Raw genomic sequence first — 12,518 nt, forward strand, 5'->3', positions numbered from 1 at the left:
TTATACAGCTTTATACAAAACTCTTTATTGTAGAATTTGAACAGTAAGCAGATGTATATATTACATGACAGTTTTTATTTAATAAAACTACAAAGCATGTTACACATTTTAGATTAAACTGAAAAATTCAATTGATATATGACATGACAACTGGAAGGCACTTGCCGAATTAAACGTAATTAATGTGAAAAATATATAGCACACCACAGTTTAAAACGTTTATCGTTAAATAATGTGTACTGCTTCACAAGCTTTTGTTTGTGAACAACTTTTCATTAATTTTAAATTTTAAAACGTACACATCAATGAATAAATAAATACATACATAAAGCAGCCACTAGATGGCGCTGCTAAAGCCCGTCCAAAAACAAAGCAGAGAGCCGTCGAGCAAGAGAAGAGAGACTTCCGGGAGGCACATTTCGCTCAGCTTTAACTTGAAAACGACTGGCGTGATCTCTGTGAAGCCCATATATCCAGTTGTACATGATTATAGCTCTTCTGGTACATAAAGAGTGCGAGATATTTAGTTCCCGTTTTGCCACAGTAGTTTTCAATAGGCATGGTTGTATGGAAACTAAGCATGTAAGGAGCTCTTGGTGTGCAATCCATCTCCACCTGCAGCCTCCATACGTTTGCAGACAGAAGCCAAGGTAATATCTATAGATTCTCTTATCTGGAGTTCTAAATCACTCAGTTGTACAGCTTATCACCCTTTTTGTTTTAATTAGCAAAGTCAACCTGTCATTGTTAACTTAAATGTGACGTGATGAGATCCTATAATAGCGTTAGTGATTGCTATATTTTTGGGATGTCATTGTCAGAGTATTGACTTAATATTGGGGGTTAACCCTAGTCCGACTCTTTCGCGATTCGGTTCTTTCGAGCAGTTCGATTTAAACAATTCTGCCGTTCCTTAACGTGATGACGTCGCATCGCATGCTACGCAGAATGTTCTCGTTAATACATTTATGTAATGACAAAACAGACTGTGGTCAAATAAATATAAAATGTTTTAGGGTAATCATTACATGTGTGTGTGTGTGTATGTATATATGTATGTATATATATATATATATATATATATATATATATATATATATATATATATATAAGCTTGTATTTGTGTTTCATAGCGACACGCAAGGTCATAATATGGAGAAGTTTAAATGCATCTCTTTAAACTGATTAACATATAATGCTAGGATAAAGTAGCATTTTCCACCTCAAAGTGAGTTGAATTTGTGAACTAATCATTCAGATCTTTTTCGCGAAGAAAAAGATCTGTTCAGCCGTCTTATTGAAAAGATCCGACTCCCAAGAGCGATAATGTGCTCCGTGCGTGCACCCGGCGTTTGAAACACATGAACCCTGCCCGGCGTAGCGAGCATGCGCATACCATGCGAAGCGCATGCGCAGACCGAGCTGTAAACAATGAGACCGTTCCAGAGCGTCCGCGCGATTCACACTCCTGTAAACATTTAATAAGCCACAAATGCTCATCTGCGCGTTCACACCGCCCACGTCATCACTGTTCAACTGATAGATGGTAAGTGGTGCAAAAATGACGGGTGGCATCTTCACCCACCATGTTTTGTTTTGATCTGTCATGTTCATTAATCAGGATCATGTAAAATAGACAAAAAACTACAATGGACAGTAGTTTGGGCGTGACACCTCGGCTTCAGTTAACTTTTTCTATGTTGCAGATGCATCCTCGCCTCAAAGGGAATGAGATTTAGAGGAGTGTAGTTCAAACACGACCGGTGGCACGATTTGTGAAGCCCCACGTTTTTGATTCCTAACAAAGCAAAGGAGCTTGATGCTGTCAGTTTAAATGTTGCGATGACGCGCATGGCGTCATACCGTGTTTCATAAACGGAACGGAAGTACAATATTTTAACAGTTCCATATGTTTTGTCATACTGAGAGAACTTTGTTTTCGTATCGACTGGAAACACTATGGACAGTGGCTGCTTAAATGCATGATAACCAGTAAAGTAAGGGGTGTCCTTTTAAATTACTACCAAAGCGTATTTTAAAAAGTTACATTAGATTTAACGTTACGTTACATACAAATTGCGGATTTTGTCATTCCTGTAGTGAAAATGCATCTCATATTTTTGGGATGTCCTCATACAAAATTATTTTGTAATGGTTTTTGATTAACCAAAATCTGCTTTTGGTTTCTCAGTGCTGATAAACGATGTGTTTGGTTTCTAAAAGTCGTTCTTCTTTGGCAAATTTCACATGCTTTGTAGCTCAAAAAAAAAAAAAAAATAGCCTGCATTTTAAGTCACTTTGTTTGAATAAATGCGTATGGTAAATGCATAAATGTAAATGTTTATAGACTTATAGATGCGTGTAATGTTACTGTTTTTAGATTCATTTAAAAAATGTAATTGTATACTATTTAATTGTATAATTTTTCATATTAATTGTATAATTGGTGCTTTTCATTCCTAGTTATATGTACTATATTAATTCTGTATACATTTGTTCTTCATTTGTATTTTTTGTGATACCTTGACAATAAAAAAGGAAGTATATTGTTTCTCAAAAGCACTAGTAGTGTCGCAGATAATGTAAAGTGTTAAACCTGTTTTATACTAAAAACGGGCAGTCCTAGCTAGCTAATAATAAGTTAAAAATAATAATTTGCCAGGCTATACTCTTTTCTGCTTTTGTACTTTCATATAGGCCTAATTTATTTGTATTTTTTTCTGATCAGGTAGCCGTAGCAACAAAAGCATGGACGCTGTCCTGAGCAGGTTGAAAGGTCTCACTGCTGATCAGTTGAGGGAGGAGATCATTAAAGCCAACATGAAATGTGGCCCCATCACTGCCACGACAAGAGCCATATTTGAGCGTAAGCTCGCCAGGGCTCTGGTGGAGAATGCTGGACTTACTGAGCCCGACAACAGCGGTGGTAATACTGCCTCGTTGAACAGCTTTGGAAGTGAATTGCCACCCAGTGCCACATCAGCAACCTCAGATACGGTTAAAGGCGAGGATGGGGATTTTGGGTACGGCATGGGCCTTAACCCACCTGAGGAGGAGGCTCTGAGTGGAACGGTGTGCCCTTGTAATGTGTCGGAGACACAGACTCCCTCTAAAACTGCACAGGTGTCACCCAATTTTTTCTACGGAGTGTGTCCATTGTGGGAGGATGTACTGGCTAGGAATGGTAAGAGTTTTTATCTTTACTTTTAAAACCTTCTTGATGAAACCACATGGTATGACCACAAAAAAGCATGTTAAAAGAATTGTGTAAAGTGATGTACACTAGCATTAGACAGTTTGTGTTTTGTGAATGTTTTTGAAGAAAAAGAAGTCTAAGGATGCATTTATTTTATCCAAAATACAAATAGTAATATTGTAAAATATTCTTAAAAAATTCTGTTGTGATATATTTTGAAATGTGATTTATCTCTGTGATGGTAAATCTGTATATTCAGCAGCTATTACTCCAGTCTTCGGTGTCACATGATCCTTCAGAGATCATTCTAATAGGCTGATTTGCAGCTCAAGAAAGCTGTTGAAAGCTTTTAAGGATTATTTGATGAACACAAAGTTCAAAAGAACAGCATTTATTTAAAATAGAAAGTTTTGTAACATTGTAAACCTCTTTATCAGTTTTTATGAATTTGATGCATCCTTGCTGAATTACTGTATATCTTAAAATTTGTTCTCTCTTTAATTGTTTTTATTATTATTATTATTATTATTGGACTATAGAGTTGTGAGTACAGTAGCCTTTTGCATGCTTACACTGTCCAGATGACTTAAACCTGTTATCTCAGTGTGAGATTATTTTCCTTTTCCTCTTTAGAGAGAGCTCATGTGTACACAGAGAAGAAAGAGGCTTTGCAGGCTGTGAAAATGATGAAGGGGGCTCGGTTTAAAGCTTTCTCCAATCGTGAGGATGCTGAAAAGTTTGCCAAAGGCATATGTGACTACTATCCTTCGCCTAGTAAAAGCACTCCCTGTGTTTCTCCTGTCAAACCTGGCTTTGTGTTTAGCAAAGGTGAAAATCTCCAATATCTTTATCATTATCATCATCTTTATACATTTATAATATAATTTATAAATTAAATGATACATTAAAAAGTATCATCTTTAAAATTAATAGATTATAAATAAATGAATGTTATTTATTTAAATGTATGAAGTAAAGATTTATGTCAAGCTAAGATAATCATGAATTAAAAAGGTGCCTGTAGTAAATGCATGTTTGTTTGTTTTTCGGATAAATTCCCAAAACCAGACCACCCGTCTATGATGGAGGCTGACACAATCAACAGGGAGAAGGCAAACAGTTTTAAAAGCCCTCGGACTCAAGATTTGACGGCCAAGCTAAGGAAGGCTGTGGAGAAGGGAGATGAGATGGCCTTTACTGAGCTGGTCTGGAGCAACCCACGTTACCTCATTGGGTCAGGGGACAACCCTACTGTAGTTCAGGTGAATGCTTTTGTACCATGATCTGTGTGTATGTCTGTTGTTTTGCCTGTTTTTCCCACTTGATCTGGTGAGCTTTTGGCTTCTTTGCAAAGTTCAAAGTCTTTTTCCAAACTAACCTGGTATCTTAATATTAAGTTATTTATTTACAAATCCCAAATATTTCCACACGCAGCATGTTCCCATGTGTATGAATTCAGCTTTATACTTTTAAGCATGTTCTTCAATTTTTTCACAACAATTTATCTAAACTTCTTCGTCTCTGAATGCTGTTCTTTTAAATGTTTCTCTGTTGTAAATGCAGGAAGGCTGCAGGTATAATGTGATGCATGTGGCTGCTAAGGAGAACCAGGCAGGCATTGCTCAGATCCTGCTGGACACTCTTGAGAACCCTGATTTCATGCGGCTTATGTACCCAGATGACCAGGAGAGCATGCTGCAGAAACGCATCCGGTATATCGTAGACCTGTACCTCAATACACCAGATAAAGCTGTAAGTGGTGCTTCTTAATCTTTATTTGTTATTTAACTCTTCAGACACTGGTAGCATGAGTGTTGAGGAGGCAGCTGTCACATTCCTGGGAAAATTTTAGCTGGTTAATTTTAAAAACTGAAGTGACTGAAATGGAAAGCATCACCATTAATGGTCACTCAGTCAGTAACTTAATACTTTATACTGTAGGTGGATTTACGCCATGTAGAATTGCCAGAACTTAAACTAGAATACATTTGCTTCCTCTTAAGAACTTCTAAATGCAACACTTTCTGAGCGGTCCAATTTGTGACACTGCAACGTCATGCAGAAAATGGTATCGCCTTCAGTAGTCAGAAAAACAGGCCCCTCCCACGATAGTTTGATTGACAGTAGCATTTTCAGAACAGACTGGGCTGGCGTCTTAGCTTAGACCTGCCCTGAGTGAGCTGTCATCATTGTTTCACTGCCGGAGCAGATGTAGACAAGAATGACTCCTAAGCGATTGAGGTTGTTCTGTTGTTGGATGTAATAATGAACATAGCAGTCCTCATTTACTCCTGACATCTGAGCCGCTGAAGACACAGTGGATTGTATTTGTTTTTGGGAATGCGCCCCTGATCTACCTAAATGCATCTATGTTCGCACAAATCATTTGTGATCCAGCTTCACCTACAGAAGAAGTGAGTATAGGGTTTTTGTAATGAATCTTTGCAAATCGCCTTTCCTAACAATGTGCTAATTAGCAAGTTTCATAATGAATGCGGCTAAAGTAAACAGTCTCTCTGAGAGCGGCTCAGAAGAGAGAGGTGGGGTCAGCGGAGCTCAAAACAGGAATCAACCATACAGCCTAATGTGATTTATTAAACTAAAGACTGTTGCACATTCTACGGGCTTGCTATTATAGAGATCGATGGATAGATAGATAGTCCTGTAAACATCTGTACAATGGAGAAAGACTTATATTATTATATGACTATTTAAAATGTCTTTTGAGGGAGGTGTTATTTTTTTGATGGATTAGCCATAATGGAGCGCTTTAAAAACATGTAATGTCTGTTTCATTCATACTGGTAGCCAAAGGGTGCCCTCGCGCAGAAAATCCACATATGTATCGCAGAAGTAATAGAACCAATGATGCTTCAGGAAATTCTTAATATGGTCATCCAGCTATCCCTGTAGCTGAATTGAATGATGAAACATTAAGACAATAAACACTCAACTGTGACAATATATAGTTTATATGTGTTCTTCAAGCCATCTTGTGTATTTTCATAATAATTAAGTATATTTGTAATTCATCGCTAATCAACATAGTCTTTATTACAATATAGAATATATTTCCTGCCTCATTCTGTGATAAGAAGCGCATTCGATCACAAAAGGAAGTCATTTCAAACACTTGAATAAAGTCTCTTTTGTTGAACAGAATATTTAGAAACCCTTCTCATAAGTCATTACAAAGAAAGGTGTTTGGCATTTGCTGCTTTTTCAAATGCACATTATGAATGGGGAGGCGTTTACTTATGCTGAATGTTTCTATATAATATTGAGAATTGTGACATCCCTAATAGACAGATAATACAGTTTAAAGTGGTCAAATGATGCATTAATTTTTTTTTAAACATGGCATGACAGTATGGTAATGGGTGTAAAATTTCCGTCACATGCTTGAAGTATTCGGCCAATCACAATGCACTGGATAGCTGGCCAATCAGCGTACACCTTGCTTTTCAGAACAATGAGCTTTGTAAAAATCGACGCGTTTCAGAAACGCTGGCATAAAGGAGCGACAGTAATGTACATTATGTGGAAAATAATGTTTTTTGAACCTTAAACTGCATAAACACATTTCATTACACCAAATACACAAAATAATCTTCTTTTTAGCAACGTAATATGACTCTTTAATAAAGGAAATTCAAAACTGTTTATTGTAGCAAGTGTTATTAGAATATCGTTTGTGTCTGATATATTCATTTTATACCTAAAATACTGGCTAGGTAGACGGCTCACTAGGGTTTGTAATAGTGCCAACTAAACTCTCTGCCCTGTGTTTCATAGGGATTTGAGACGCCTCTCCACTTTGCTTGTAAGTTTGGCTGTCCAGAGGTGGTGAACATACTCTGTTCTCATCCAGACATCGACAAGAACTGCAAGAACAAGTACAACCACAAACCCTCTGAGGTACAACAGCTGTGATACATTAGCATTCATGCCGAGGATTTCATAATTTATCAAAGCTTCTTTATAAGTCATCTAATGTATTCCCTTAATTAGGTCATTTGTGAGAGAATGAAAGAAAAGGGTAAAGTTCAGGAGGTCAAACAGAAGATAAATGAATATTTAGAAGGTGAGTCACAATATATATTTTTGTATTAATTTATTATACTTATATGTTAATTGCATTCCATATTCTAACACTCATTTCTGATTGGCTACAGATCGATTGTACATCCCCTTATTGAGAGCCACTGATAACTCCTCCCAGCCTGTGATTGGTGCACCTTGGTCCCCTGAGCCAATGGAAAACCTGTCACCACGGTTACCCAGAAGCCCAAAGGATCCAGTTATGGCAGTCCGGGCCTTTGCTGGACCTCTAAGTCCATCTAAAGTGCGTTTTCTGTAGAATATGTAGGAGTTTTATGCTAATATGTTTAGTTATTTATTACAGCCTAATCAAATTTGTCTATGCCATTGTTTTTATAGGCGGATAAGTTCAGACGAGCATGGAAGACTCCTCCCAGAGAACGGGCAGACCATTTCCACAACATCCTGAAGTCTGACCCAGACCGTGGAGCTGAAAGAGTTGGCAGGTCAGTGCTAAGTTATAATTAATGGAAGCTGGACATTACTTGTATTATAGACAAATATTTGATGTTTTTTGGCATTTAATAGTCTGCTAATAAGCATTGATTAGATAATGGTGTCCTGTCTGTGGGCAGAGATCTGGCCCATGAGCTCGGTCACCCTTGGGCAGAGTATTGGGATTTCCTGGATAGTTTTCTGGACCTGCAGTCAACCGAAGGCCTGAAAATGCTTGAAGAATACCTCAGTAAAAAAGACTTCAGGGACGCTGGAGAAAATGAAACCAGAAACCGGTTTAAAACCCCATCTCCGGGTAAGACCACTGACTCTTAACAGCTATATTTAAATTTTTCAGAAAATCTTTCAACTGTTGATTCCAGGAATTTGTTAGAAGACAATTTTCCCATGGAGAATGTAATAAATTGTAATAAAAATGACAGACATTTATCATTTTATACAATATTCTATTCATTAAAGATTCCTGAATAAAAAAGGATCACAGCACAACTGTTTTCAACATTGATTATAATAAGAAATGTTTCTTGACCATATCATCATATTAGAGTGATTTCTGAAGGATCATGTGACACGGAAGACTAATCACTGCTGAAAAGTCAGCTTTGCATCACAAGAGATAAATGACATTTTAAAACAATAAAAGAGAAATGGTTATTTTAAATTGTAATATTTGTGTTTTTTTCCCCACTAACCTTTCGTTATTACACCAAATACAGTCTTAATGTAGTTTTACATGACAATTTCTCACCTATTTTGTGATTCTGACCATTACACAAGTTGTTTGCTGCTGTACATTATAGATTTTTATATGCAAGTTGTGACTGGCTTATGAGTTTGCACGTAAAATGATTTTCTAGATAAGTATATGTGTGCAGTTATATATAAGGTACTGGGGAGGGAACTTAGTTTGGTGAATGTTAAAATACGTCTACACTGTACATCAAACGTTTATTTTTTCAAAACCAAGGGAAATCCTTCACTCCCTGATGTTTTCAATTTCAGGCAAACTGAAGAAGTTCTGTAACTCCATCTCCGTGGGGGCGTTTTTGGATGAGGGTGATGATATCAGCCTGGAGGAGATCAAGAACAGGCAGAACGCTGCCCTCACAAGTATTTCTTCTGTGTGCTCCAAAGATGGCCTGCAGGGGGCGGTAGGGGGGCTTGAGTTTCACATCCTACCAGTTTCCCACAGCGCTGACCTCATAGAGGTGGCGGCGGAGCAGGATCTACTGCTCTCCAGCAGTAAAAATGGCCTGTGCGAGCAGGACCCCGGGGACAGGACTCCAAACGGGGACAAAATGTCCCCTCGCATCTGCAGTTCATCAAATTCCTGCATTTTATCGCCCATCTCAAACCTAATGGCTGAGTTTGAGAGGATGTCTCTGCTGGATGAGCCAGACAGGACAAACAGGGAGAGAAGAAGAAGTGGAGGGAATCGTCACCGAGACGCTCAGGCCACAGAGCTCACCTCTGGACTGGGCCGCCTCTCGTTGTCCTCAGAAGACGACTCTGTGTTTGATAAAGATGGGACGTCAGTGTTACGAGCAGCAGAAAATGATGGATTGCTGAGAAAAAATGAAGTAGATGTGAGATCCAGTGCAAGTTCAGATGAGTACTTTCTGGCCAATGAGAGGTTGGAACCTATGAACCAACGGACTGTAGAGACTCCGGGAGGCGAGCGCACAATCTGTGCCAGATCAAAGTCCTGGGATCATGGGGGAAGAGACCTCAGCTCCTCAGGGTCTTCCAGCTCCTACAGAACACTGGACAGTTCTCAGGACTTCATACTGCGCACTCCTCCTAGAGTGATGAAAAGACTCTTCATTGAAGGGTGAAAGAAGCCTATGATCACTGTGATGCTTCAATATAAAGCTTGACTTATTTCCAGTAGTACAGCAGATAACTTAAAATGACAATATCTAGGCTAGTCATGAAATTTCATAAATATTAGGCTTTTATGGTACACACATGGTACATTTTGGTGTCTCATGACTCTATTTTAAGCATAGACCTTAGTCAGGTTAGATGGCACATTAAATTGTATGCAGATAAAACAAGGCTGTGAGGGATAGACTTACAGTCTAGCAGGCCTCTACTGAGTGATTAAGCTAAATATGCAAAATGTTACATGAGCACAAATTGACACAAAAATTATTTCTGAAGGATCATGCGACCGTAAGTCGTGTTCTGTACAATTTGTGGATATTCCCAGATATTTTTATTTTTTGGCTTTAAACCTTCACTCTTTCCTTCTTCTTTTTCAGGGATTCGCCCACCAAGTTGGACAGAGAGGTTTTGTCAGCTTTAGGTGGAACAGACATTGATCCTCTGAGGTATCCCAGCATTGATAAATGGAAGAGCACAATTCAGGCATACTCCCACTTAGAAATGCAAAGGTAGGCATGTGTGTAGCTCAGTGATGAATTACTGTTTAGTGCATTACACTACCATTCAAAAGTTTGGGGTCAGTAAGCTTATTTATGTATTTGTTTTCAGCTGGCAGACTCCTGTAGTGTACAGGAGCCATGTCAGGGCTCACTCAGTCACCCCTGGCTCTCCAGCGGGGGGCTTGATGTCCCCCGCGAGCCGCTTCAGCCCAGCTCGTCACATGTGCTCGCCGGACATCTGCAGCCCCGGACGCTACAGCCCAGCACACTACAGTCCTGTGAGCTACATCCAGCGTATACGACTCAAACATTTCGGTGACGTCCCCATTTAACAAACGCTGTCCATCCCATCCAGCCCAATTTCTACCAATTAGTAACTGAAATGAAAAGCGTAACAATTCAATATGGGATGGAACGTCGCCAAGGAGGACAGTGTCATAATGGAAGCCATGAAATGCTCAAATTGGGCTCCTAGTGCCGTGTAAACTGCAGATAGGATCTCACAACAGGCCGTCCTTCAGTTTGTATGCTCCTAGGTTCGTAGAACACAGCTCAAATAATATGCACATCTCCCGGGGGCTCCCAAATCGTAATATATAAAAAAATATATATATTCGGTACTTCGGTGTATGACACAAAGTGTGTTGATCTGTGATGGTCGTATAGATTTTTTAAAATCTTTTTGTTTTGTTCTTTATCTATGTTTGTGTGTGTGTGAATGAGATTTATCTGTGGATTTGCAAAACTGTGTTTTAATGGAAATTAACAGTTTCCCCACTTAACACAGTCATTTAGTCACTATATAAACACAGAAACCCAGTGCTAAATTAAAATAACGTAGTAGTAAATTGAATTATTTTTGCTAGTCAACTGTCAGTAGCACAAAATGCTCATTTTAATGGGTATTTAATGGTTTTTAATGTAAAAAAAAAACACAAGGAAAAAAGTCAACTGACTGCCAGAAATGATTTTTATTCTTTAATTGGAGAACTGCCTTAAATTTCTAAAAGAAAAGACCAACTTCTCAATCTCAAAAGCAGGTGTTTATTCATGGTTTGTTAGGTGGGAAAAAAAAACAAAGCGAGAGTTCTATAACGTGTGAATATTCCCCTTTTTATTTTTAAGTTCAATAAATGTGATTTCTCATTTCTAAGTACACATTTGTTTACACTTTTAATTCTTTTTTGAGTTTGACACAGTTCAAGACCTGAATCTGTAGAGTTTGAGCCGTGCCACATTCAAGCTAAGGAAAAGTTGATGAGTGTTAATGAGTGTGGAAGGCAAGTCGGTACTGTCTTGTTACGGTAATGCCATAATAGCTGTAAGACTTGATGATTGTGGATCAGAAAATATCATTGTCCCTCATCCCATCATAAATGGCCAATATTTCAGTCTCACCGCTAGATCACGTCAATGCGATTCTCACTGGCTTCTGAAATGGATCCTTTTTTCCAGATTCACTCCATTCGTTTTGGAATCAAAGCTACTTGACTAGAAGCAGAAAAGCTCCAGGTAGCTCAGTTTTATGTGATGAATATCTCAAGAATTGAGTCCAGAACATCCTCTGTGGTACTTTCAGATCATGTGATCTATTTCTTTGGTGCCCATCGTTCTCAGTGTAGTGCTGGCCTGTTGATCTTTGCTTTGTAAAGCTTTAGTGCCTTTTGATTATGATCTGTTTGGAAGGGCCTGTGGCTCCTCAGTGTATGACAGATGCACTGACCACATACAAGATGAATAGATGCACCTTTTTTTCTGTTTCCTAGTATAAAATATACAGTACAGTAGCATTGGCATATGCAGTGTCCGAATACCTCTTAAATACGATTGTAAGAGAAGAAAAAAAGGTTTACAGTTTAGTTATTGCTTGTGTTGTATCAATGCCAGCCTTACTTTTTGTTAAATGATGCTTTGTAGTGCCAACACTGGTGAATTGAAAATGAGTTGTAGTTTATTGTTGAGAATTGACTTATTTTTGTTGTCCTGGCCTTTACGTTGCATGCATTTCTAGTCCTATTTTATTACAGTATACGTTAAAGGAAAGTATTTGATGTTCTATTGACGAACGATAAATAAAGTGCACAGTCTTGTAACTTTACTGACTTGGTTTGACTGTACAAGAAAAATGTCTTTATGGAAAGCTAGCAAATTTAAATTTCGTTGAGGTACAGAACTCATTCTGATTTGTCCTTTTATTCTATTTTTAAGCAACAAGATCTTTTTTTTTTTCTAAGGTCTACATAACTGTTCAGAAGTTTAGAGGATTTTTTTTTTTTTATTATTTTTTTTTCAGAATTCTTCGAATGAGTTCAGAAGAACAGGATTTATTTTAAATCTAAACCTTAACATTGTTTTTTATGGTTACTTTTGATCAGTTT

The 12,518-nt window shown here is 38.1% G+C and overlaps 1 protein-coding gene across 3 annotated transcripts; it reads left to right on the plus strand.

The window, feature by feature from the left end:
* The first annotated feature begins 385 nt into the window (after window positions 1–385).
* ankle2 (ankyrin repeat and LEM domain containing 2) lies at window positions 386–12,238 on the plus strand. Of its 3 annotated transcripts, none has more exons than XM_026248482.1 (13): window positions 386–650; window positions 2,729–3,184; window positions 3,830–4,024; window positions 4,265–4,458; window positions 4,760–4,948; window positions 6,992–7,114; window positions 7,208–7,280; window positions 7,372–7,541; window positions 7,637–7,743; window positions 7,873–8,048; window positions 8,756–9,584; window positions 10,018–10,149; window positions 10,250–12,238. In XM_026248482.1, exons 2-13 carry the CDS (start codon window positions 2,749–2,751, stop codon window positions 10,470–10,472), a joined length of 2,847 nt encoding a protein of 948 aa, XP_026104267.1. In that variant the 5' UTR covers window positions 386–650; window positions 2,729–2,748; the 3' UTR covers window positions 10,473–12,238. The 3 variants fall into 3 exon arrangements, with proteins under 3 accessions (XP_026104267.1, XP_026104268.1, XP_026104269.1); XM_026248483.1 differs by lacking the exon at window positions 386–650 and adding an exon at window positions 1,412–1,546; XM_026248484.1 differs by lacking the exon at window positions 386–650 and adding an exon at window positions 1,877–1,997.
* The last annotated feature ends 280 nt before the right edge of the window (window positions 12,239–12,518 follow it).

The sequence above is a fragment of the Carassius auratus genome, unplaced genomic scaffold (genome assembly GCF_003368295.1).
Source record: "Carassius auratus strain Wakin unplaced genomic scaffold, ASM336829v1 scaf_tig00017721, whole genome shotgun sequence".
Classification (NCBI taxonomy): Eukaryota; Metazoa; Chordata; class Actinopteri; order Cypriniformes; family Cyprinidae; genus Carassius; species Carassius auratus.

What these genes read in the sequence shown, in the direction of transcription:
- ankle2 (XM_026248482.1), top strand. Translation starts at nt 2,749, where the DNA reads ATGGACGCTGTCCTGAGCAGGTTGAAAGGTCTCACTGCTGATCAGTTG. An exon ending in TCAATACACCAGATAAAGCT is followed by an intron (nt 4,949 to 6,991) that starts GTAAGTGGTGCT and finishes TGTGTTTCATAG; the next exon opens with GGATTTGAGACGCCTCTCCA. An exon ending in TCCCACTTAGAAATGCAAAG is followed by an intron (nt 10,150 to 10,249) that starts GTAGGCATGTGT and finishes ATTTGTTTTCAG; the next exon opens with CTGGCAGACTCCTGTAGTGT.